At 41.0% G+C, this 27,312-nt stretch overlaps 1 protein-coding gene across 1 annotated transcript in view; it reads left to right on the top strand.

The window, feature by feature from the left end:
* The first annotated feature begins 4,308 nt into the window (after positions 1-4,308).
* The window catches only part of URB1 (URB1 ribosome biogenesis homolog), a 56,626-nt gene continuing 33,622 nt past the window's right edge, over positions 4,309-27,312 (top strand). The window contains 14 exon segments of the mRNA XM_071754531.1: positions 4,309-4,463; positions 4,850-4,989; positions 6,238-6,389; positions 8,272-8,404; positions 10,513-10,609; positions 11,981-12,066; positions 13,871-13,996; positions 15,872-16,002; positions 17,103-17,298; positions 18,565-18,702; positions 19,083-19,256; positions 19,888-20,038; positions 22,528-22,650; positions 26,225-26,337. Of these exon segments, the coding sequence (XP_071610632.1) occupies positions 4,331-4,463; positions 4,850-4,989; positions 6,238-6,389; positions 8,272-8,404; positions 10,513-10,609; positions 11,981-12,066; positions 13,871-13,996; positions 15,872-16,002; positions 17,103-17,298; positions 18,565-18,702; positions 19,083-19,256; positions 19,888-20,038; positions 22,528-22,650; positions 26,225-26,337 (1,893 nt within the window). The 5' untranslated portion in view covers positions 4,309-4,330.

A 27,312-nucleotide genomic window follows, 5' to 3' on the forward strand; every position in this document is an offset into this window, starting at 1 on the left:
GATATCCACAGCTGCTTTCCACTCATACCTCCTCTAGCTTACCGTAGCCTGCTCACTGACCTTCCCACTCTTCTGTACTCTCTCCTTCTTTTCTGATCTTTCCATCCACCTTCAGCATCTGGGCAAACAGCCTGGTTCCTGACTCATACCATGCCCTGGCTCAAACCCCTGGTGCTAATGCAAGTTCATACTGCTGATGCTGCAGGCAAGTTAGGTCCTCTGATATCAATAGTGCTTCACTATAATGGTTGGGAAGATAAGTGTCATTAGTCAGGTTTCAAAATGAACTCCTTTAGATATTCAGCAGAGTACTTCACCAGCTGAAAATAACTAAGAGACTAGGAAAGGAGGAGAAGTAATTCTGGTTTTCAGCATCAAGAACAAACAAAAAAAAAAGAGGTTTAACTAAACTGCTTAAGCTGCTTCTGCCACAGAGGCATTGGCATTTCAGGGGAGTTTCATTTGGGTTAACTGCCTCAACCCAGCCTGCCCACTCCTGAGTCCATACACCAATCTTGTGCATCACCCAGACCCATTGTTTCTAAACTTCTGGAATTCAAGCTCTACAATGTCTGTATCACCAAGCTTGTGGCTTGTGGGCACTGAGCTGATCAGAATGAGGGAGCTGTGAATATGGGGCACAGGGCATTTGGACATCTGATAAGGAAGAAGTGACAGTGATGGCCTGTTTTGGGAATATTCCCTTCCTGTGAGGCTGTGTTGAGGAACTGGTTCTGACACTTAGCCCATCTCCTAGTAGCACTTGTCCTCTTCACCTCTGTCTTCCCATGCCTCCAATCAAGCCTGGAAAGGGGAAAGATCTGAAAAACAGCTGCATCTCACATAGGAACCTGGAAGTAAGGGAAAAACTGAAGGACACTTTAAAAAAAAATAATTCTGTAAAGCATGAAAGAACATAGAGAATAGCAGTTTTAAATATGTGGTTTTTTGTGAAGTTGTATCACTCAGAATACCTTCCATAGATCATTTTACATCAAAGGAAAAAATCTAATATGAAACCACTGTACTTCCTACATGCTCTGGACAGAAGTGTGGAGTAGGGGATCACAGATCACGTGTGGCCATTAAGTGATACCACCACTGACAGCAACAGTGGTGGAGTGTTACTGTAACTGGCAGGGGCTCTGCTAAACCAAGTATCAGTGATTTTAAGGGTCAAATCTGATATGGGATTAGCACAGGCTGCATAACTCAGTTTAGGTAAGGGTCTATCAGCTGCCCTTCTCACAGGGACATAGGTTCATCTGTAGTGTGATGTTGCAGGCCAGGATATCAGGATGAGTTTAGTAAATTAGGAAATTATGCAAGTTCATATCAGTAGAATTAAGACTGAGGGCTGACAGCAGGTATTGCTGAGCTATAGCTAAAGATTAGAGATAGGGGTGGGGTGAGCAGAACAGGAGTGTATATGGGTGAAACCAGAAGACAGCCTTTGATGGAGCTAGTGTCTGAGAACTGGCCTTACCTACCAAAACAGATTGTGTCTTCAGGATTGCAGGAGAGAGCATCTTAATGTTCAAGTTTGGGAGGCAAAGGCAAATTAGGTTATGATTTCAGGGATGGGGCTTGTTGCTCCTCTAGATGTTCAAGCCAGTAGAGGCTTCAGTGGTTGGATTATGACTGATGTAGGAAAGGGTTGCTTGGCTTTGTTGAACTAGGGCAAGAACTAAGGTTCATGCAAGGGACTGGGAGTTTAATTGTGGGTTTTTTTCAGTTCTACCAGCTCAAGCCTCCTCAACCCCTCAGAAACAAAACAACTCCACCTTGAGAATGTTACTTTCTTTCCACATGATGTGCCTTGCTCCCAATTTCTGGAGTTGCGAAGTTGCATAGCTTCAACTAATTTTCAAGAAAACTGTAAGGTTGAAACAAAGGATTCCCATAATCCAGACCATCCCATCAATAATTATGGAAAAACTGAAAGGTCTGTGCCTTTGCACAGGATTTGCTTGGCTATGGTGAATTTGAAATGAAACTGCTACCAAAAAAAAAAAAAAAAAGCAAGAAGTTAAAGTTGAAATGAGTTAAAATTTAAGAATTTCTGGAAATACCATAAATTATTAGCAGGGTTTGGAGTATGATGTAACTAGGAGCACTGAGATGCTTTTTAGTGTTTTTCTTCTAAGTTACTCTTTAAAAGCCCTTTATCTTTATGCAGAAATTCATGTTTTCTCTCATATTTTACTTCTTTCCCTCTTTTATTTTACTCTTTTGTGGCTTCTAACTACAATTTCTCTCTTCTATTTTAGTTCACCATCCATTTTCAAACTATCACATCATCTTCCATCGACCCTGAATCATTTGTCTATCCTAAAGCCTAGAACGGCTGTTAATGTTGCCCTCTTCTGGATCACTTTTTTTAAAACAGTATTTTTAAAGTATTTTGTTAAAAAACAGTTTTAACAAAGACTCGCGTCAGGAACATTAATGGAAATATTAATGTTACTTTTATTTATTACTTGTAAATAGGAAAATGCATTTTTACTAGATCTCTAACCTGATTTTATTTACTCTTACTAACATGAAATCTCCTTTATCTTCCACTACTGTCTCAGTTGTTGGTGTTTATCTAACAGTTTATCAGAACTAGATTTTTTTCATTCATCTCTATCACTGGGCTTTTCCTGGAACAACTTTGAATGAGAGCAAAACCTCTGTTTCCAATTTAACGTATTTGGCCACATTAAGAGACTCACAGGCTGAGAGACTACCAGTACCCTTGTATCATGTCTCATTATTTGTTCTTAATAGTTAGTGTTTATATAAGACTTTTAACCAAGCAGATTGGAAAACATGATGAAAACATTGGAAATCAGTTAATGACTTTTATTTTTGCAAATAACAGTCATTCTACTTTCCCCCTAGTATCTTAACAAATTCACTTTTTTTTTTTTTTTTTTTTTTTTTTTCTCGGCACCCTGTGCTTTCCCCTTCCACCCTAAAATTGGTGTCTTGTCATGAGACTGCAGTCCTGTTAAACTGGGATGCTGAGGCAAACAAGAGCTTGCTTGGCCTTGGGGGCATCTCTGGGTGAGAGGTTGCTGCAGGGCGCTGGGTTCTGCTTCCAAAGTTCCCTACCCCAGAAGTTTTCACCCCTCAGTGGTACCAGTCAGGACTGTGTGGCTGCCCCTTTCCATGAGGGGACCAAAGCATCCCAAAAGAGAAATGGTGGGAAAACGTGTGACAAGTATCCTTTCTGTCAACTTGGGCACTGAATGCACAAACACATTTGTACTCATGTTATGTGTGGTTTGTGCTTTTAGGCACACACACCAAGTGCCTCGGCTTTTCACCCGGGGGACGGGACGCTCCAGGGGGAGGATGTCTGGCAGACAAGCAAGAACAGGGGCAGGGCCGGCTTGGACAGGGCAGCGCCAAGTGAAAGAAACATGTGGCAGGGACAGCTCCCTCAGCAGAAAGGAGAGACCAAGCGCTGGGGCATTTTCCACCGGGGAAGACTCGAAGGGAAGGCCCGGAGAGGCCGCGGGCACTTTAAGAGCCGCAAGGCACCTGCAGCAGAGGCGGGAGGAGCAGCAAGGCCGGGAAACCTCAGAGAGAGAGAGATCAGGGCTGGAAAGGCCGCCTGTGTACAGGGACTGTCGGCTGAATCATAGAATCATAGAATTGGCTGGGTTGGAAGGGACCTCAGAGATCATCAAGTCCAACCCTTGATCCACTCCCGCTGCAGTTACGAGACCATGGCACTGAGTGCCACATCCAGTCTCTTTTTAAATATCCCCAGGGACGGAGAATCCACCACTTCCCGGGGCAGCCCATTCCAATGCTTGATCACCCTCTCTGTAAAGAAGTTCTTTCTAATGTCCAACCTAAACCTCCCCCGGCACAACTTGAGACCGTGCCCTCTTGTCTTGCTGAGGGTTGCCTGGGAAAAGAGACCAACCCCCACCTACCCCCTCCTTTCAGGGAGTTGTAGAGAGTGATGAGGTCTACCCTGAGCCTCTTCTTCTCCAGGCTGAACAGCCCCAGCTCCCTCAGCCTCTCCTCATAGGATCTGTGCTCGAGTCCCTTCACCAGCCTGGTTGCCCTTCTTTGGACCTGCTCCAGGACCTCGATATCCTTCCTAAACTGAGGGACCCAACACGCAGCGAGCGGCGGGGCCACTTTCGCTGCAGCCGGGCGTCGGCTCCTCACGGCGGGAGAGGCGCGGACCCCCCGCTCCACCCTCCTGCCCTCCGGGACCAAGCGCACGGTCCCGCCAGGGCTGTCAGCAGAACCAGGGCGGGGAGGAGCCCATTGCCTCTTCCTGCCGGGGCGCGGCAGCAGCCGCTTCCGGGGCGGCGGCGGAGCTATGGCGGTGAAGCGCTGCGGCGTGACCGTGTCCGACCCGCCGGCAGCCAAGCGAGCCCGCGGTGTAGAAGAAGAGGAGTTCAATGGCACCCGCTTCAAGTCTCTGCTGCGGGACCCCGCCACCGCCGAGAAGGGTGAGGGAGTGGGCCGGGCCGGAGGGAGGGAGGAAGGGAGGAAGGGAGGAAGGGAGGGAGGGAGGGAGGGAGGGAGGTCGGTCAGCTGTGCATGGCGGTGCGGTCGTGAGGTAAAGGCGTGGTCCGGAGGCGCTGGAGCGGCATCCCAAGGAGCCCGGAGCGATGTCGTGGGGATGATGACCGTGGGGATGATGACCGTGGGGATGATGAGGATAATTGCTGTCACTGTCCCGTGGGCACGTGTTGGTGCCGTAGGGCCAGGGCCGGACCGCCCGCCCGCCTTGGAGGTGCTGTCCGGGCCCAAAGGGAGGGACTGAGTGAGGGGGTGTCTGGTAGCGTTTCTCCCCGCCAGGCCTTGGCTCCCCGGTAAAACTCTCGCCTTGCAGGTCTGGAGACCTTCGTCTCGGTTGCTAAGTCGCTGCCGTCACCTGAAATATATGATGTTGTGGAAGGGTATGTGAAAATTTCCATGGAGTGTGCTGAAATATTCAAACTTCTGGACGGAGAAAGGAAGCCTGAGAATCAAGTAAGTTGGCCTGGGGTGTAATAGTTTAATGACTGTCAGTGTGATTCCCAACAGGGAGAGAATGCTGGAGAAATGCTTCACCACATAACTAACTCAGAGAATTTGTCACTGATCAAGTGGGAAAAGCCCTTTTCAGTGTAAAGATGTTCTTGGATTTAATGATGCATATAACAATTAGTTCTGCCAAAATCAAGCTGTGAAGGTTCTTTAAATGTTATCAAAAGACCATTTAAAAACTAAGGGGGTCAACAGAAGCAGGTAGGCAGATAAAAAGACAGTCCAGTGAAAGTAGTTGGTTTGAGATAATTAGAAATCCCCCTGATACATCAGTATTTCTAGGAAGCTACTGGTAAAGTTGACCTCATCTGAGCTGGACACAATTTTCCCATGTCAGACTGAACTAAAGAGGCACAAAGTCTTTTTCACTGTGCATACTGTGGCAGCATTATTAGCTTAAATCCACTTACAATGTAAAATTGAGTAGTGTTCTTTTTTATGTCTACTTGTTGGTCTTAGCATTAGGTTGTAATTTTTGCAAGTGTAATGACAACATCTGTCATGTTCAGTGACATGCTTTCTTTAAAGGTCTTTTGCTAATAGAGGCTAATACTTGTAATGAATATATTTCCAGTGCTATGTAGACCGTGGGCTCATGTAGAGGAGTTAATTGCAAGACTGAAGCAGGTCAAATGGTTTTCTCCACCGTGTTTCATTGTGCACTTCCTAGCAGTTGTCTCTTAGAGCACTGGTTCGTTAGCTCCAGGCCTTGGCCTCCAGCTGGAAAAGGGCCTTCAAGATCCATCAGCCTGTGCTGAGATCTGCACTGCAGTCTGCCTTTGCATCCTCAGAAGCTGTTGTGCTTACACAAATGACTCAGGCATGTAGGTATCAGTTCATGTGTGAGGAGGGACCCTTCTTTACATTAAGTTTATTTGCCCAGGCCTTCAGTCAGAATGTTGGCTGACTGGAAAAAAAAATAATAGAGTTGGCTAACCTCCTGTGGTTGCCTAGACTTTCATGTAGTATCCATATAGGGGTTTCTGTGGAAATTTGTACTCTCTGAAGTAATCCTTTAGAAGAGGAAACATTAATTTGGGAGAGGATTCAGGAGTTAACTTCAACTTCATAAGTCAAAGATTTCCTTTATGGCGAGGATACTCTTTTTAAATGGTGCTACTGTTTGCTCAGCTGATAATTTCAAGCCATACCTGATTCTGGCAGATATTAACATATTTCTGTATCTTACAGATGCTATTAATCTTTCAAGCTCTGGAGGCCATTTTATTGAGGACAGCCAGTGACCTCTCCCATTTTTCAGTTGTGGGAATGAACATAGTGAAAAAGTTGATTCATTCCTACATAAGATTGGTCTATGCTGCTTTGTATTCTGAAAATCACAGGTGAGTCTTTGCTGTTGCAGTGAATCTCTGTCAATTGGTCTGAATTGATCCCAGGGGGCTGTCAGAGCCTTGAACATCTGTACAATGTGTTGCACAGTTTACCTTGACTTAGTGCTAATAATGTGGATTTATTTAATCATACTCTTCCACATTTCATAAAATAATTTTAAGTGGAAGTCTTTTCAAAGTGGAAACTATTATATAATATAGTCTAATGATACGTGTTGCTTTCGGAGGTTGCAGTTTTCATCAGCTCTGTCCTAGAGAATGGTAAAGTGGATGGTATCTTGTCCTCTTACTTGGTTTGTGGATTGAAATGTACTGCATGAACAGAGGCTTTCCTGTAATTCACAGAGGGTGAGCAGTCTGTCTTTTAATGGCAAAAAAGAGCTGTTCTCGAGTGTTCTACTTCTCTATATGTTTTGTAGTCAGACTTCCATGTTTATAATAATTACTTTCTTTCAGATTGCTTATCCTCTCTAACGTGTCCAATCTCTTAAATCTAAGGCCATTTTGGCTGACTTAAGCAGTCGTGTTGTCTAGTCCAGTCTAAACAAAATTTTCTCATGCTCTGCAGGCAGAATCAGAGAAGTTCCAAGTGCCAGAGAAATTTTTTAATACAAACCTGGGAGGAAGAGGAAGGGAGACAAAAAAATAGAGACTGCAAGTGACTTGTCCAAGGCCAGTGACTTGTCTTTTGGTCTTTGGACAGGTCAGAATTAGAAAAACATTTGCTGCTTTCTTGTTCACAAACACAGCCCTGCTGCTTGCACCCTCAGTTGATCTTAGCGTGTCAAGCATTTTAGTTGTACATAGAAGCCCAAATGTGAGTGTATAGGTTGTTTTGCCTATTGAGGATATCAGTTAAACTTGGACACCAGAGCGAAAAGAGTAGACATGTTTTTCTGTCAATAACCAAATAATAACATAAAACAGAAAGCATGCAGTAAGAATAATACAGAACAATGCACTCAGAGCATGACTTTGCTATGCAGATACATCTGGTGGTTTACCCCCCAACCAGCCAAGACCAGGACTTGGCCAGAGCCCAGGGCATGGTTGGTATGCTTTATCCAGACAGCAAGTCAGTATGAGTAATATTTTGGGTGGTTAGTTGCTGGCATCTGCATAGATATTGTTGTAACCCAGCACAATACCCACTGGTACAAAGGTTATTAGTAAAGAAACCCCAGAATTCATCCGTAGGTCAACTCTGGCTTTGGTCTGTTGTCCAAGACTTAGCACTTCATAGGTATACTGTAAAATAGATTTTGAAACTATGCAAGAGCTGCACTTCTTATTAAGCAGTTCAAGATTACAGCTTTTGGGGAAATCCTAGAACCTGCAGGGAGGAGGCTGCAGATCTCTGATGGTATTCTGAAGGCATACACTCTGCTTTTTCTGAGCTACTTCTGATGTGCAAAGGGATTTTATTGTGGTGATACATCTAGATGGGATCTCTGCTTTAATCATATGGCTTTCTTACAGATTGTGTCCATGAATGAAACATGGACAGATTCCAAAACCCCTAATGGCTAGTGGGTGTTCAGATGATGGAGGTCTGCAGACTTGTACCCAGGGGCCCTGTCATGTTCCCATTGAAATAAACGGCAAACTCCTGTGAATTTAGGAGTTGTTAATTTTTGACCCTTTATAACGTAGCATAAAAGGAATAAAGTGAATATCCAGCCTGTCATTACAACTTAATTTTTGGGAAGAGTATAAATAGGCATTCTCTTTCTTCTCTTTTCCTTTCCCTTCCTTCCCAGTTGCCATTATCACTATGAAAAATAATGTTTTTGTTTTAACTTGCCTTCAGTTTTCTCATGCAAATGTCAGTCCTGGAAATAACCTGCAGTTTTTGCTCTGTCTTTTGTTTTAGGGTGAGCCGAGGGTGCCTTACCCTGTTGTCAGCAATGGTGGCTCAGGGGCCAGATTCAGCAAGGGATGTCTATAGCCATTTTGATTTCAATAATAAGTTTCTGCCTGGATTATTGAAAAAAAGATGTAAGAAGGTAAACTAAGCTGCTGTGTGCCGTGAAATGCTATGCCATGGCTCCATCAGTTTTCTTCTGCCAAGTATTAAGAAACTAGGCTGTTGCCAAAGTCTCCTTGCTGTATTTTCATCTGCAAGAACCTACCTCTTCCTTTCCTATCCTTTGTCAGGCTGAAATGTTTCTTGATTGTTTCTAATTGGCAGCAGAACCAATCATCTACTTAAATAGGAAATCCCCAGGGGATGTTTCTGAGTATCTTCGACAGTGGGAGAGCTGGCCTGTACCCTTAAAGTACAACTTGCTTTCTTTTCAGTCCCATGCTGGTCTTTCTCATCTTGTCAGGGTGCAGAGCTCCTCAGGACAACCTTGCTTTTACACTGCTTTGTAGAATTTACTGCAAAACATCCAAGTGTCTGTTTCTAAAAAGTTGTGTCGAAATGTGGTTTCTGTGGGCTACACTTTTAATGTCAAAAATGGAGTGAGAGTGATGGTAAACTTGTGAAAACAATTCAATGATGTGGTTGGGAAGAGCTCAGTCTTTTTTTCCAGTGTGTGGATTGCAGTTTAGTCCCACTGAAATAAATGCAGGTTCTAGAGTTGTAGAAATTGAGGGGGGAATTTGCCCAGTTACAAGAACAGTCAGAGTAATTGCATTTAAAAATAGAACCTGGAGAACTAAACAACAATCTCTTGGCAGAAATCCTTGAGGAGGGTAAGTGAGTGAGTAGAAAAAGTCAGTCCTCTTTTTCCAGAAAGAACTTTCTCATTTCCTCTCTTTTTGCTAAAAATGATAAGGGTTTATCTAAACCAGTGTTTCAGAACAAGAATATTTATATTTCATTCCAAATATGAGTGTATAATAAATCCATTTTCAACACTGGTAGGTTGTTCCTAGTTTTCAAAGATGCCTTGCAGAATAAACGTGTACATTTGTGCCATCTGTGATGACAAATGGACTGTAAAAGGCAGTTTCAGAGAGAAAGGTGTATGTTTGTTTGTTTGCCTTCTACTTGATAGCTTTACTTATAATCAGTTTTAGGAATGTCGTATTTCATGGCATTTGACCTCATTGCAGAAGTTTTCTGCAGGAGTACCTCTACACCTTAGTAGTTTTTTAACCACACATTTATTAGATATGCAATTAAGGTACAAGGAAACAAGCTTCCAGAAACAATTTGAAAATTTTACTCTTGCTTAGCTTTCAATGAAGTTACTATGTCACAACTGGCTATCAGAGGTGAAATTTTAATTTAAAAATATCAGGCCCAAAGCTTACAGCACAATTTCGTTTCTTTCTCTTACTTCTTTCAACTCTTTCATGAGTCACTTTTGCCTTATGTTTTGATCAGTTGTCTTTCAGACATTCTTACATGCAACTAAATTTTGCACAGTAAGGTTCAAAAACTTAAAAATCATATGCATATCCTATGATCACAGAATGGTTTGGACTGGATGTGACCTTAAAGATTATCTAACTCCAACAACTTTCATTACTTCCATTGTGCCTGTTTTATAATGTATTAGCCCCTTTTTTAAGAGTGTTTTGGGTTTTTTTTTTAGCCACTTTTAGTTGCAGTACTCAGGTATCTGCAAGAGCAGCTGTGATAGCTGATGGATTTGTGTAATGCACCACAACTCAAAAATAGTAACAAGTAGCAGAAGCCCTCAAGATTATCACTGCTCTGGAATACTGTTTAGTAATAGATTGCAATGGCACTACTGTCATTGAGTAGTTTTGTGAATTCACCAGTGTAACAAACAGTGCAGAAGTGAGGATGTTCAGTGATGTGTATAAGGGTTTTTCATGAAACTACTGTTAATGTTTTCTTCTTTTCTTCATTTATGGCCTATCTCATTTATTGACTATTGACAGTATGTGAACTAGGACACCTTCCTTATTGATTTAAACTTTAACAAATTGTGATCTGCTTAATGCAGAAAATTTTTCAAAGTAATATACTGTGGATGTATTGCATATAAATATGTGTATAGTTGTATGCAAGATGTTTATAGTAGTAATTTACTTTACCTGCTTGTAGTACTTATAACGATAATCAATTGTTGTAGTCTTGATTTTGCAGTTATGTACAGTCTGTATGCTGATGGTGCCTTTTATCTTTTTTTAGGGGAGACCTGATGTCCGTTTGGCTTATATTCAGTTTGCTCTCTCCTTTTTAATTGCTGGTGACAATGGAATCTTGATACAGGTGCTGGAATTAAAAGGTACTTCACAATTACTTTTTTTTTTTTTTTTAAGGCAGTCTTTTATAACTGATAACACATACAAGCTAATAGGATACCAAATCCATATTTTTAATCTTATTACCTAAAAAGTTTTAAATGCATCAGTATTCTAGTGAATGCCCCTTCGGCTTGAGAATAATGCATGTTCTCTGCAAAAACTCTGCACAAATAGGAAGGCCTTCATGACACATGTGAAAAAGGTACATGTAGTATAACTTTGAGGCCATAGATTCAATAAGCAGAAAAACATTTCATGGCCTCTGCCTTAGCTAATAACACAATAATAATGGATATATTGCATTAAAAAAAATGTATTGCATAAAAAATGTCCATACTTTAGTATCCTTTCTATCTTCCTGTAGGACAACTGTTGTGTTCTCGATTAGACCACTTTTTGTCACTGATTCAGGAGAAAAATGTAGTATCCTTTGCATCCTTTATGGAGGCATTACATGGGAGTGTAGTCCAGAGGTGTGTTACACCTATGTCTCTTAGAGAAGGGAGTCAAACTGAACTGAGAAAGAAAAGGATCTGGAAAGTTGAATCTTACGTATGCTTGATTAATAGTTGATCCCTGATGTGCTGAAGATAATGTAGAACTTCAGTAGTTTGAAATCTACTGCTGATTTATCTCAAGTTGTGAGTTGTGACTCTTATTAAGGCTAGGAAAGAATTCAGAAGGGGTCTAGAAACAAGTCATTAGCTGGCAGCAATTAATTTCTTCTATGGTGAGGTAGCGAAAACAGGCTGTAGTTATTTACCTCTATCCTTCATGCTGCTCTGGGGGGCTGTTGATTTCTTTTAGTTGCTTGCAGTTGTTCAGTTCTTTCAGAACAGACAGTGCACACCTAGAGTCAATCAGCACAGCTGGCTTTCATTCCTCTGTAAGATACTGAAGTTCTCTGTAAAGTGAAGTGCTCTAACTTTGAGATGTGCAGGTGAACCAGAAGATGCTTGTGGTTGAATATGTAACCTCCAAACAATTCAGAAACCACTCAGTGAAGCAATTATGAGTTGTTCAATAGAAAGTATAGACACTTACTTAAATTTAAATATTGCATAGCACATTGGGGCCCAAAATACATTTGAAGTTGATGTGCTGTTGCAAAAAGTCTCAATAACCAAGTTGGAAAGTTAACTAGTTACAGTGAGAGTGAATTTGGCAGCATTACTTGTTCATCACTTTAGTCACAGAGTCCGTATCTTTCTGAACTCTGATTGCAGCCTTTTCATTCGTAAATATAACAGCGAAGTAAATAATATGACATTGAAGGAAAATGAAGTCCCTAAAGCATTTTAGTATGAAAAGAGCTTTCACATTTTCATTTAACACTTGAAATGTCTTTTTAGATTTCATTCCAGATATTTTTCGCACTGAAATAAAGGAAGACAAAGTTTCTACTGTCAATCTTCTAATTTCCACACTCAGAAGTAAGGTATGATATGCCCTTGAAACTGCATGGTCTCTCATTTTCTATTTTCTTTGCTGCTGGAAAAGCTTTCCAGTAATTTCTCTCAAAATGCACGGCTCTTGAAGATGTTGACACTGTGCTGTTGAGAGTGTGTCCATTAATGATAACGTTTGTTGAAGATTGATAGCTTGGCCATTACTGTTTGAGGACTGAAGCTTTTCAGGCTTTTCCAGTGCCCTCTTGTAAAGGAAGTAATTGCATAGCTTGTACTTGGATGCAAATTTCAGCTCATTCTTCAGTGTGTGATGTCCAACAGATTCCTCAGCCCTGGTTCAATTACAACCCATGAAACAATCTGAATCTGCTAGGTTTGACTAGGTTTGTTAGCTCTGAACCTGGGTGGGGATGCATGATCTTCTGTCCTGGAGAGTGGGGATTTTGGCATGAAATGTGTTTAAAGGATCAGTCTGGTTGCAGTTGAAGGGTGTGTGGTAGCTGTTCCTCAGCCAGTCACAACAGGGCTCAGCTGAGGCCACATCCTTTGGTCCTGGTTAGCTGGTCTTTGGACTTGGTTATGGTTAGGATGACAAGGTTTCTACTGCAGGGGATAGATTGGTATTTCTTGGTGGGGTAGAGGAAAAGGGAAGTCTTACCATAGAACTCTCTTCCCAAAATCAGGGAAGTTTTTGTGAATGAAAGAGGGTGCATTCCACCTGTAACCTAGAAAGTACTGTTGGAGAAGTAGAAGTCACCTTCTCTTTGAAGTTTTTTCTTCTGATTCTTCTGCAGCAGTCAGAAATAATCTTGTGATACAGCAGGGTAGAGACAGAAAACTAGAAAGGAGGAACTGCTGAGAGGACTGCCTTTCCTGTGCTCTCTTCTGTAGATTCTGAGCATGGCAGTGCCAGTTTCACTGTGATACACTTGCTTATTGCTGATGTGGGTACAGTAACTGCACTGGAGATTTATTTCTGTAAAAATGTTTTAAAAGGTTTTTAGTTCCAGTGTTTTTGAATCCCTGTTTTGGATTACTCTAGCAATGTTGCACAGTGGTGTACCATGTTTCACGTGCACAGTTTTTGTAAGACCAACTGAGGGAAAAAAAAGAAAAAAATTCAAATATTGAGTGTAACCAAAGGAACCTGCTCCAGACTTGGGCTTTTCACAACTTAGAATTTAAAGCCAAAAATATTCTTTCATTTTTCTGTTGCAATAACCTTGGAAGAAGGAAGAAGAAAAAACCTAGCACTTAAACATAAGATAAACCTCCTTGAAACTTTATTTTCTAAGTGAAGCATTTCCCATGTGAGAATCATACCTCATGTACTGTTATGTTATTGGTGAAATGTAACCTGGTATGAGTCCTTCAGTTTAGCAAGGAAAATGAGAATTAAAAAACCATGAAGACTGGATAAAGCAGTAGGAGAACTTCTGAAGAACTTGCTCCATTGTGTTTTCCCTTTCATTTAAACTTTATTTGCTGCAGGTTCTACCATCTCTACTGGCAGTTTTCCATGACCATAGTCAGGAGCTGTGCTACTCCAAATGCATTCTGTGCTCTTTAGTTGAACTTGAAAGTCTACCCTGTTCACAATGTGCAGTGTTTGCAGAAGTTGGTGTAGAGTTCTATGGCTTTAACCATATCAAGATGGGATCAGGAGGGTGTGAAAGAAGTGTTAAGACGACAGGCAGAACCTTTTCTCTGCCATAGTGAAGAGACTGAGTTGTGTATGTACTGGAAGAATGAAGTGTGTTGCTTATTTGACAGTATTTTTTGGTAACTTGCAATAAATAGAAAACTTGTTTTGTTTTTTGTTATTTTTTCCAGGTGGTTCAAAATAAAAATGTAACCAAAACCCAGAAAGTGCGCTTTTTTACTGCAGAGGTGTTGATTCACATTGCTTCACTTTACCGATGGAATGGGATTACTGATGTCAACCCTGGGGATTCAAAGGTCTGGTAAAATTTATTTCTTTGTAAACCTTGGTGCTTATCCTTCCTGCCTTTGCATCCTACCCCCACCTCCATCCCCCATTCTGCATCTTGCAGGCCACAGGTTTTGAAATAACTCCTAGTTACTCCAATTTTGATGAGCTCCAGAAGAGGGATCTGCTGAGGCTGCTTAAAAAGAAATCCTGACTTTCTGCTACTTTTTAGCACTCAAGGAGGCTGCTACTTTTTAGCACTCAAGGAGGAGGGTTTGTTTCCCCTCCCTGACTGCCAGAACTGCAGTGCAGAACTGTTGACCAGGGGCTAATGGGGCTTCTGGGTGCAAGTGCTGTGTTCCATTGCCTAGACACATATTTATCTCTATTGAGGAATATATCAGGAGCAATGTTCTTACCACATGCTTCATTCCCATCCTACACACTCATCTGATGTGAGAGATAAAGTCCCAAAATGTTTGCCAGCCTTTCCAATTTGTACTGTTCTGAGAGGTTTCCCGGGTTTCTAAGGGCTGAGTTGTTACTGAGTCTGCTGGTCTGTGAAATCACATTCCTAAAGTCATAGGTGAGGCAAAGATCAGGACCACATCTGGTGGGTGTGTGTTAGTACTACAGACATTTTGTCATCTTCTCCGTATAAATAAGTTGCGTTTTCGCTTTTTTACTTTTCTTAATCTTGGGATCTCTTTTTTTCCTCCCTTTCACTGTGGAAATATCTAAGTCCTGACTGTACGCCCAGTGCAAAGCAGTAGAAAGACTTCTATGTGCCCACTATGTTTCTTCTGCAGACTTTTCACCTTTGTGTTGATTAACCCTTGATCTTTAGAAGCCCAGCCACTCTTCTTCAAAACTTGTAACACTGAACAACAGCTTTCTTTTATTCCCTCTACTGGTTGTTCATGCCTGTGCCATTCCAATCCTGATGTATTGCAGACACCTTCTGGAGAAGATCTGTTACTTAGTGGGTGTCTGCTTGGAGCAGTGGCAATCTGTGATCCTATGCATAAGCATGCATTTCAGTTTTGAATAATTTTTGAATTCTTAAAATTCCTTGCAGTTGTTGTGAGTCGCATGGTTTGTGATTTCCCAACCACAATTGCCAAGAGACTTCCAGTTCATAGGGATCTTGAGCTGTGCTGTATGGAAAAGCTTAATGGAATCTGGGTTCACTTTTTTTTTCCTTCTTGCATGACATGGATGTTTGGTTATTTCTTCCATAGTTGTAGGCTGACTGTAATTGCATTGATGCCCCACCTCCTTTCCCTGAAGTGCTGTCATATTCAGTGTGTTGTTAGCTGTCTGTCTTGCCCTCTATTAAAATTGTTCCATCTTCTGCCAGACTGGCCCAAAAAACACACATACACGTTTCATGTGCTTTCTGCTGAAGGCTTCAGTGCTTTTTTTGGTCTTTCTAAACTTCCTAATAGTGAATGTAGCCTGTAAGGTTGACATATAGGTATTTGAAATTAAACATTAGATCCTTGACTTCAAAGTCCCAGGATGTTCTTGTGCAATTTGTGTGAGTTCTGTATCACTATACTTTTCTTTAGCTTGACTTTTCTTTATCTTTTTTTGTCTGACTTCTGAGAAGAAAGTCTGAAGTCAGTGAGGGCCTGCACATAGTAAATATGTTCCTACATTTTGTAGGTTTGCATTCCTTGAAGCAAAAAACATTGTAGTATTTAATATGTTTATTACAGACACTGAAATTTGTCTTGTTAATCTGAAAAAAAAAAAACCCCAACAAACTAAAGCCAAGCTATATTTCTGCATTTCTGTATAAAAGCACCTTCATAAAATTTAGATAAGAGTGAAATTGATGTAGGATTTTTTCTCTAGGGCCAAAAATCATATGCCTTTTCTAATGTTTTGGGGTTTTTTAGGCAACTCGAGGTTCTGAAGAGGTGGGAAAGATGATGGTACGGGAACTTGTTCATGATTTCTTAATGGACCTCTGCTGCTCTCTGAAACATGGAATAACCTTCTATGATCCAAGTCTTGGAACTTCTGGCAAGTAAGTCACCAGGCAGCTGAGATTGGATGTGTACTTTGTGCTAGGAACAAGAGAGACCTCACTAATTATCTTGTCTGCCCTTCTAGGCCTTTGCCAGTAATGTCACTGAATTCTGCTTTCATTTCTCATTCTTCTGTGGCAGAAGAAGTAAATATGTTGGGGTTTTTTATTTTGTTTTTAACTTCCCAAGATAGAACTATTGGATCTCCTTATACCTTTAAGTACTAGGGTGCTCTGCTCTGTTCAGAGGGAGTTAGGCAGTGGTTGTGTTTCTCTGACCCATACCCATGAATAATTAGATAAAAAGTGTCTTGTTGTAAGGTGAGATTTTGAACCATAGATTTTTTTGAGGTGACAATCAAGCATTAGAGTCGCAGTGTAAACCAGATGGTAGTAAAATGTCTGATTTACATTTTGTAGAACCAAGTGTGGTTTATCCCAGATTTTGGAAAATTGTCTACATTGATTTCAGTAGTGCCAGAATTTGGCCTGCAGCACCTAATCTGGAAACACCTATTTTTCCTTCTGTTTCCATTTGCTAACTAGTTAAAATACATGGGCACTAGGATTGCATTTAATAGAGAAAATAATTGAGACTCTTGTAATTCCATGGAGGGATTCTCATAGGGTGAGTGTATGGGCAAAGAAGGCACTAGATTATAATAGAGGATACTAATACTAAGTGGTGCTAGAGCAGGTTTTTTCTTGCTTTGAGCAAAATTTTAGCTATTATGTATCTGTGGTATTCTCAGTTTGTTCAGGGACATACTGAAGTAAACTTAAAAAAAGAGAAGTGCAAGACCACAGAAAATACTTCCAAGTTTAATATTAAAGTTTTAATTCTAAATTCTTAGCTTTGTGAGGTTTGGTTAGAATATTTGTGAAAAATTGTGGGTTTAATTAAAAGTGATTACTCTTTTCTAGGCAGACAGCCTGGAAGTAAATTCAGTCCATACTTTTCTGAATATAAACTGAAAAATTTTGCCATCAGTCTTACTTCTTATCCCAGCAACAGTTACAGGAGTTGCTGAGTTAGCATCACATGTAAAGTATTGAAATAAGAATTCTATTTTTTTTAAATATTCTTTTTTCTTCAATAGGGGAGGAAATGTGGTTCTTCTGCGCTTTCTGCTTGGTTTAAAAACTGCAACAGAAGATGAAATGGTTGCTGATCTCGTGGTGAATATTCTTAAAGTATGCCCAGATTTATTGAATAGATACTTAAAGGAGACCCAGTATTCCTTTGTTCCTAGATTGAAGTCAGCTTGGATGGACAATATGAAGTTACTTAAAAAGGTGAGAGGATGAATGATGCACACCACCTTTCCAAAGGCATATGTAACCCCAATCCTCATCTTTTCTCTAAGAATTGAAGTAGTTTTTGTTAAACACAGTGCATAATTATGCAAAATTGTAACAGAAAAGATGGTAAAGCCAAAGATTCCTGACCTACAGAAAAGTTAACAAGCAAAGAACTTGGTAATACATTGGTAAGCCTGCTTTTGGTTGCTTTTATTACAGGTAGATGTTGTAATACCATTCCTTTGTAAAATTTATTACAATTTGGATACTACATAGTACAGAGTCTGTCTATCCTGTGGTGTGCCCCCCTTACATATAAACTAACTCCAAATTGATGATCTTAGCTGAGATCTTCCTAGTGACAGAACAAGATTTCATTAATTTCAGAGAAACTAAACTGAGGATCAGGAAATGAGTGTTTTGGGGTTTGTTTCAGAAGCAGCTGTTCTGTATTAGAGGAAACCCACATGTCTGAAGATGTGTTCACAGCTGTAAAAGCACAGTACTTTAGACTTTATTAAAATCACTAAAAAGCACACAGGCACAATGTTTCATAAAGAGTTATTTTAAAAACAAACCAGTCCGGCAATGGGGTGACTGATGTTTAAGTGAGCTAAACAGGAAGGACTCTAATAGTTCTGAAATAATGCCATCAACTATTGTAGATGTGTTAGGAGAGAAGCAGCAGGATGCTGTTAAATATCAAAGCTGGTAAATGGAGGGGGGGATAGCATCCTGTTTTCTCTGGGTGCTGAGGAGAATGAGCCATGGCTCAGATCCACAGCTCCTGTAAGAAGTATAGATATAAAGTGAGTTGGAAGGTCATTTGGTAAAAAACTGTGCTCAGAGCAGGAGGCTGTATAAACATTTAACTAAGCAAGAAAAGAAGAAATGGGCATGAGAAGCAGAGGGAAACATCACAGTGGTTGTATGTGTTTTGAGATGCAGCATTGAAGCTCAGCTAGAAAAACCCTTTGTACTTTTTTAGTCTTCCTCTCACTCTCAGCTTAAAATGGGCAAGTAGAATCTGTAATCTGTTGAAAAGGAGTGGCCCTTAGCAGTGGTGCAGGTTGCATACAGATGTTGCATTTAGTTGAATAGGAGTGTGGGGGCTGCTCTGTAACATTTCTGCATAAAAATTGATATTTAGTGCTTTCTTTACTTTTGACAAATCAAAGCCCTTCAATAAAATGTTCCCCAGAAAAAGCTGTTATCTCCAGGACTATGTCTGTGTTGATTTAATTGTTATTTTTGTTTCAGATCTATGAGGCTCAACCAGAGATTTCAAATTCTTTTAAGACTTCAGAGTTTATTCCTCTTCCCAGGTTGCTTTCTATGGTGATGGTAACGACAATCCCTGCAGTGTGCAATAAAATTATGTTCACCCAAGGACTAAATGTAAGAGCAATCTATATGTAATATTTCAGTGGATTTTCCTGTCCTAGTTAATACTGTTTAAATGTGTGATCATCTGAAGAGTTTCTTAACTTGGTTAATTACACGTGTTTTATTTTGAATGTCCCAGCATGAAGCTGGCTTGGGGAAGCACTGAAAAATGAATTAAAACTAATTTATACTGCTTTCAAGAACCTTTCAAGAGCAGCACCTCTGCCAGTTCTCACTAGTAGTTTAGGCTGGGAATCTGAAAACTACAGATTCTTTCCTGCAAGCCAAGATTTAGGAAATTATTAGTCCATAAAACATATTCAGAGTACAGATTATGTGCAAAGCATAAGAGGAAGCAGTGAAATACCATTAATCCATCTTCCTTCTTTTAGTTACCCAGCACAGCAGTGAAGCACAGCATACTGTCACTTGTATCAATGGTTCTGAGAAGAGCCTTGAAGAATATTGAGTACTGTTTGAAAGAAGAGACTTGGCAGAAGTCAGAAATCTACACACTGACAACGATGCAGGAATTCGTACAGCTGTACAGAGAAGCCATCAGCAAGGTAGAAAATAAAAAGAGAATTGAGGTGTAACATGAGTAATTTTGCAGCATATAACTGCTCCTCTGCACTTCCTCCCCAAGTGCTTGTGGCCTGGGAGCCAGGAGGTGGTATCTTTGAGCAGCAGGAGTGGAAGGATGTGGGTTAAAAGGGGTTAATAACTGGTGTAAAGGTAAACTACATTTCCTGACAAAGCTGGTTGATGGAAATGCAAATATTTTTTTTTTTTTTGGCTAGACAAATGTGTAACATTGGAAGCTACTGTTCTGCAAATGAGTTCCAAGAGGAGGCACAGAAGCAAATTCTCCTCCTGGTTCAAGTAAATTGTAGCCAGCGGATTTCATTCAGAGTTAGAAGTTACTAGACAATGTAGCACTTGGGTTGAAAATATACCATGAAGAACCAAATGTAAATGTTATACATGAAAATTTTTCAATGAAGTGTTCTTTCCAATATTGAAGTTCTGCTGAAGTAAAAGAACACTGCTTGATTTCAGTTTTTTTTCCGATTGCACACAAGATCGGTTCCAACCTTTATGGAGAGCAGCAAATCCTCATCTTGATTGTGAATATTTTTATAACAGTAGCTTTGTCTCACAAAGGAGAGCAGTTGCAATTTACTCTTTTGCTTCCAGCTTTTACCAGACATGAACAGTCTAGTGGCTGTCTGGCAGTCTCTTCTGAAGCAAGGGAGGGAACACCACGATGGCCAAGAGGAGAAAAAGGAAAATGATATCTCCACTGCAAAGGCAATGACTGAAACAGCAGAAGTTGCTGAGCAGCATGGTAGGCAAAGCAAATGGAGTTATCCCTTCTTACATGTGTGTGAATAGGTGTTATGAAATCATCATCCCATATGAAGTAGTTAACTTCAAAGAGAGTCCAGATGTCACTTGCACGTTTATAATTCATCTTTGCTTTATTCAATTCTTTGAGAAATTTTATTCTGACCAGAGTCGGAGTTGCCTAAAAGCAGTTTGACAAGCAGTCTGCCATTGCTACTGAGAGGTTAAGCAGTTTGCCTTTCTGCTGCCACAGAATCACAAAATGGTTGAGGTTGGAAGGGACCTCTGGAGGGGGTTTGTTGTTGTCCAGCCTCTCCCTGCCTAAACCCGGTTGCCCTGGACCATGTCCAGGTGGCTTTTGAGTATCTCCAGGGATGCCAACTCCCAGCAACATCTCTGGGCAACTTGTGCTCTGACACCCTCACAGTGAAAAGTGTTCTCTGATGTTCAGGGAGAACCTGTGTTTCACTTTGTGCCCGCTGCCTCTGGACCTCTCTGATCACCATGGAAAGAGCCTGGCTCTGTCTTCTTTGCACCTTCCTTCAGGTATTTACGTACAATGATGGGATCCCCCAGAGCCTTTTCCTGGCTGAACAGCCCCAGCTTTCCCAGCCTTTCCTCACAGGAGAGGTGCTCCAGTCTTGTCACCTTTGTGCCCCTTCACTGGGCTCTTTCCAGTGTGTCCGTGTCAGTCTGGTACAGGGAGCCCAGAGCTGAGCATGACACTCAAGGTGTGGCCTCAGCAGTGCTGAATAAAGGGAAGGATCACCTACCTTCACCTGCTGACAGTGCTTTGCCTAATGCAGCCCAGGGTTCCAGTAGCTTTCTCTGCAGCAAGGGCACATTGCTGGCTCATGTTCAGCTTGGTGTCCACTAGGACTCCCAAGTCCTTTTCCACCCACCTGCTTTCCTTCTGGGTGGCCCCCACTGTGTACTGGCATGGGAGGTGGTTTCTCTTCCTGTGCAGGACTCTTCAATTCCCTTTGTTAAACTTAACCCTCCTGGCCTTGACCCTTTTATGCTAATAGGCTTATTTTCCAGCCACATGATAAAACAGATAGGGAAATTGATACGGCTGAAAAATATTTTTTTGAGAGATTTTACTTTTGCCAAGTTATTTTACCATGGAATTTTTTACAAGCAGTTAGTTACTGTGGCCACACAAATGCATGTGTTGCTGTAGCACAGGAGTGAAAACATGCAAGTGTTGGAAGAGAAAGAGGTTTGGAGTGAAGGCTTCAGTTTTCCTCTTTCAAGACTGTTGTCCCTCCTGAAGGACTTTTTTTCATAGACCCCTTGCAGAGAACTGGAAGTTTTAGTACTCTCTGGGCTAGCAGCCTGCAGTGTTTTACTTACACACTGGGGATAAATCCTCAGCCAGTTTCATGCCTTTCACAGGGCATATTCTTTAGAGAGACTTCTGTAGCAGAGAGCTATGCAGTGTATGTCCTTCTGTGTGTGGCTTTGGGCAGCAAAATATTTGTCAGTGCTGACACTCCCAGGCTCTACTGGTAGAGTGCCTGCTGAAACCAATGGAGCAGCTAATCTCCAGAGTACTGTAGCTATAGTTTGTCTGCATAGGAGTGTGATAATACTGTATCAGCTCTCCTTTTACAGCTTTATTTGCACTGTGGCCACTAGAGAATTCTTTTTTTAATGGGAGTTGAGACTTGGGCAAACAAAGGCAAAGTTTATGCGTGGCATCCATCCAATTCTTCATAGCTCCCTGAGGGAGACACAGTTAACAGGAAAAAAATAGGTGTTAAAAAAAGTTTTGGCTGCCCTTCCCATTTATTTTGCTTCCTTTCATTAGTGACTGGATAATAAGTAGCTTTTATGCGTCCTCATGTTGCAAACTAGAAGAATATCTAGCTGCTGAAGTAGCTTTTCTTAAGAAGTGAACTGCTGCCTTAACTGGGGTTGGTTGGTGTTTCTCTCATACAGATATTTTCTTCCTCTTGCCAAGAGATCACAAGTATTAGTTTGAAAGAAGGAAGGGAAGAAAAGAAAGAAACCTTTAACTGAAGCAATTAGTGTGCTGTCTGCTGCACTTCCCCTGTCAAACCTATGTGGCATTAGGTTAAAATAGTATCCCTGGAAGCCAGCAGCATGACCATATCCTTTCGTTCACTTTTATGTGTTGGTCAGCCTTAAATTGAACAGTAGTGGGATTGATTTGATTGTTATAGTGAGTGTTAAAGTGTTGATGCTGTCTTTTATATGTATAAGCTCTTCAGAATGAAATTAGAAAGGGCAGCTGCCAATTTAAGCACTGAATAAGCTGATTTAGTTTTAAAAGTATTCACATAGGGATGGTGGGGAAGGAAATGTGTTTTTTTCTTTTTCTTCTTGTTAGTGAGGAAGATCACTTTATAGGCAAATCTATTGGAAATATAGTTATTAATTCACATGATGGATAATATAGATCAAGACACTGTGCTGTCTTGATGTGAAGGAAGAAGAAACTAATTATGTAAACACTTTGTTTAGTTTCAGATGATGCTGAGATACTGTTTCTGAAAGCTGCACTGCTTCAGGTCATATGCCTTTATCAGAAGGTTGTGCCCCACTTGGTAGCACGGAGCAACTTTGATTTTAGCAAGCTGCTGAAAGGTACATGATGGGTGTTTCAATTACCTTCATTGCTATTTATAAAGTCCACAGCAGAAGGGAATGTTTGGTTTTCTGTGTAGGCAGAGAAAGAACTGTTTTCTAAAATTAACCCATTTTAGTTTCTTCATTGTTTTGGCATTTATTGTTGCTATTTCTGCACAATTCCCTGGCACTTTGCTCTTCTAAATTCCATAGCTGCTCTGCTATAATCGGTTGTTTTAAGTGGTAGCTTGTGCTACAGTCTTTCTCTTTGTGTGTTGTACTCTTGCAAATATTTAGTCTTTAAGATTTCTGAGGAAGACATGTCCAACTCTTAATGAGATTTGGGGTGTAATTCTCCTGGAACTATGTCAACAATTCAATGTTGGTAAGTTATTTCCAAACTCTTCTTCCTATTAGCCTTCATGATACAGATACTTTTTTAACTAGGTAACTCATGGAAGGTTTGAGGTGGGGGAGAAGCATGTACCAATTCACCAGTCTGCTCTGGAAAATCTTTTCCCATTCAAGTATTTTTTCCACTTGCTGTGTTTTGAATTATTTTATCACAGTTTGTCAGTGTGCAGGAGGAGGAATAATATTCAGTATGGTATTGCCTCCTGTGGAAAATTTATATAAGGAATCACTTCAGCAATATTATTGAATTTTTGTCTCTAATGTCATGTTCTCGGAGGGTATTCCTCTTCATGCAGCAGAAAGAATCAGGGACATTCTGTACCAGCTTAATGCAGCAAGGATGATGAGCAACAAATCGTGGACTCTGGGCTAGATCCTCATATACTGCTTGTGGTACATTAGATACAGCCATTTAAAAATGAGACAAACCCTTAGGGCAAGATGAGGAGAGAGCAAAGTTTTGTTTGGGTGTCAATTCTGTCTGTGGACCACCAGAGCTTGTAGAGTACCAATCTAGAGCAACTATCTGTGCTTTAGGCAGGTCTAGAATGACTAATAATAGGAGTTCTGTAAATGCCTTAGTTAAATCTGTCAGGGGAAAAATCATAGAATCATTTATGTTGGAAAAGACCTTAAGATTCATTCAACCAAAAAACCAGCACTGTTAAGTCCACTACTCCACCGTGTCCCTAAGCACCACATCTGTACATCATTTAAATACCTCTAGGGATGCATATTCAACCACTTCCCTGAGTAGCCTATTCCAGTGCTTGACAACCCTTTCTGTAAATACATTTTTCCAAATATCCAATCTAAACCTTCCCTGGCACAGCTTGAGGCCATTTCATCTTGTTCTGTCAACTGTTACTTGGGAGAAGAGACCAACACTCTCCTCACTGTCACCTCCTTTCAGGTAGCTGTGATAAAGTTGTGATAAAGTCTCCCTTCAGTCTCCTTCAGGCTAAACAACCCCAGTTCCCTCAGCTGTTCCTCATGAGAATTGTTCTCCAGACCCTTCACCAGCTTTTTAGCCCTTCTTTGGACATGCTGTAGCACCTCAAGGTCTTTCTTGTCATGAGGGGCCCAAAAGGGAACACAGCATTTGAGGTGCAGCCTCACAGTGATGAGTATAGGGGAAAGATGACTGCCCTCCTCCTGCTGGCCATACTATTTCTGATGCAGGCCAGGAGCTGTTGGCCTTGGCCACTTGGGCATGCTGCTGGCTCATAATCAACCAGCTGCCCCAAAGCTTTTTCCTCTGGGCAGCTTTCCAGGCGCTTCCCCAAGCCTGTAGCATTGCATGTGTTTGTTGTGACCCAAGTGCAAGACCTGACACTTGACCTTGTTAGGTCTTGTACAGTTGGCCTCAGCCCATCAATCCAGCTTTTCCAGGTCCTTCTATAGAGCCTGCTCACCCTCAGGCAGATCAACTCTGCCACCCAACTTGGTGTGCAGATTTACTGAGGGTACACTCAATCCCCTTGTCCGTGTCATTGATGAAGATAATAAAGAGAGCTGTCTCCAGTACTGATCCTCGTGGAATACCAGTTGTCTGGTCACACTCTGTATTTAACTCCTTTTACCACAAGAGGCCATCCAGCCAGTTTTTTACCCAGCAAGGAATATGCCTGTCCAGCTCATGAGCAGCCAGTTTCTCCAGGAGAATGCTGTGGGAAACAGCCAAATGTTTTACTGAAGTCTAGGTGGACAACATCCACAGCCAGTCCTTCATCCACTAAATGGGTCACCTCATCATAGAACAAGATCAGGCTGGTCAAACAGGAGCTGCCTTTCATAAGCCTGAGGTAACTGGACCCAATGGCCTGGTTATCTCCAGGCTGTGCTGTGTAATGGCATGCAAGATGATCTGCATAACCTGCTCTGGCACTGAGGTCAAGACTGAACAGGTCTTTAGTTTCCTGGATCCTCCTTCTGTCCCTTCACATTTACTAAGCTAAAAAAAGGGGCATTGTACAAAAAAAAACAAACAACCCTCTGGATAAACTGTCTCGTGTGAGGTTTTTCCACCTTCTGTCAAGGAATGTTTAATTGGTTTGTATAGTTGATGACTTGACAAATAACATAATCTGTTTATCCCATTATTTCATGCATTGGTCTGCTTTTTTTTTCAAAATGGACAGAAGGTTGGACACTTTTTTGTGTGACAGAAAACTCTTTGTTGGCATGTTTTGTTACAGTATGAAAGAAAAAGTTGAACAGAATAGAGAATAAACTGTCATTCTCAAACAAATGTAATTAAGTGAGCTTGGATATTATTTTTTATGAAATGCAATAGGGTAGAAAAGGATGGTATAAATTAATCTTGAAACTTCCTTCCCTTAGATGCCAGCTTGAGACTTCCTGTCATTCCCTCTCCTCACCCTGTTTGAAACATACATTCCAAAAGCAGCATGTTTTTCTACCTTGTATCAATATGTGGTTTACACAGCTGGTACAGTTTTATTGTTAGGTCTTACTATTGGCTAGACTTTGTAGTGATGCTGCATTTTTAATTTTTATTGTTCTCTCTCTAATGTGGACCACAAGGATACTACACAGACTATGAAAAGCACACTGACACCAAAGCTTTATACAGCTTATCTCACTATGTAGTTTAACTGCAATTAAAGAGTGGGCAGGTAAATTTTTGGAGCACCCTGAGGTTCTCTGCACAGCTATGTGATCTGTATGGTGAATAATTCTGAGGCTATGCCAAAGCAGTTACCGTGAGCAGGTGATAAAAGTGGTGCAGGGAGAGACACAAGTGTTATGTTCCTCTGCTTGTAGTAAATACCATAGCAGTGTAAATAATAAGTATTAACGTTTTTATAGTAAATATTAAATGTAAATTGTGTACTTTGGTCCCCAGTTTATCTGTCCTGTAGTACACAGCTTTTTTGTGTTACTGAGACTGATGTAAGAGGTTATGTATTCCTCTGCATCAGCAATGGTTCCCTGTGTGCCAGGGGCAGGTGTTAAACTCTCTCTGCTGAGGGGCTGGATTCCAGCTCTAGATTGGCCAAACATAATTGTAGTATGTTTGGGAATCTCAGGCATAGAAATTTGTGGATTGCCATCTTATCTCACAGTGGTGGTTTGAAACCCTAAATGATGGGTGGTGCTGAAATCTCAGGAAGATATACCAAAATAAAGTTATTTTATTGTTTTAAAATCTCAGGTATCGTCACTGAAAAGGGTCTCCGAGAGGAGGTCCCACCTGTTCTGCAGCACCATATACTGAAAGTGGCTTTGGAACTTCCTGCAAATAAATTTGCTTGGTTTAGGGTACAGGTAAGAGACTTCACAGCAGATTCATGTTTCTTTGGACTGTTGTCCTCAAGTCTTTACATCTGGCACTGCCTAGTTTTAAACTAGTCCCAGTCACTTCTTTTAGGAGGTGATTGATTTTGTAAAATCAAAAGGAATTTTATAGTCTGGGCATTAGTGAAGAAACCCTGCTAAGCTGAAAAGTTTTTCTACAAGGACAGATTTTTTTTTCCTCCTGGGAGAGGCCTGGACAAGGTTTCTTCTCTTCTTTTTGTCCATAGAGAGGGGCAATAGTGAGAATTTTTTAGTTTCCACTTCTCTGGAAAGCCTGAGATTTCAGACCTAGCAAATGAACTGCTGATGGGAGTCATCCCACCCATTCTCAGGGAAGATTGTGGCGTTGTTAAGCCTGTTCCTCCTCTCCATAATTACTGGAAACCTGTAGGGTCCTTCTCTCTCTTTTTTTTTTTTTTTTTTGTTTTTTACTACAGGCCTGTAAGGTAAGGGAGGTTTAGAGAACTTCATGTCTGGGGAAGGGAGTGGGCCTAGCTCTGGGCATAAGCAGATAGTCTCATGGTGTTGTGGTTTGTAGGAGATTTTTTTCTCTCATGAGGAGAGTTAAGAGCAAGCAAAAGAAAACCTTGAAACAGACAAAGAAGCTAAAGTATTTTCTTGTGGCTTTGGTCTTCCAGTATAGAAAGGTTTTTAAAAGAAAAGATAAAAGCTAAATCTGGTGATATTACAGAGGATTACAGTTGGACATCAAATGCAGGTCAGTGAGAAAAGTAGATGAGGTGGCTGAAGGACTGTCATTTGATGTTCAGATAGTGTTCAGCATCTCTGTGACTTGCATTGTTTTCCTGTTCTTTGGAAATCAGTCTCTTAAATGATAGTATTTCTGATTGAGACAGGACTTGCAGGAAATCTGAATTCCTATACAGATAGAACAGAACAGAAGGGGTAACAGAAATAGAAATAGGATGTATATCTAGGGAGGAA

The sequence above is a fragment of the Heliangelus exortis genome, chromosome 1, assembly GCF_036169615.1.
Source record: "Heliangelus exortis chromosome 1, bHelExo1.hap1, whole genome shotgun sequence".
NCBI lineage: Eukaryota > Metazoa > Chordata > Aves > Apodiformes > Trochilidae > Heliangelus > Heliangelus exortis.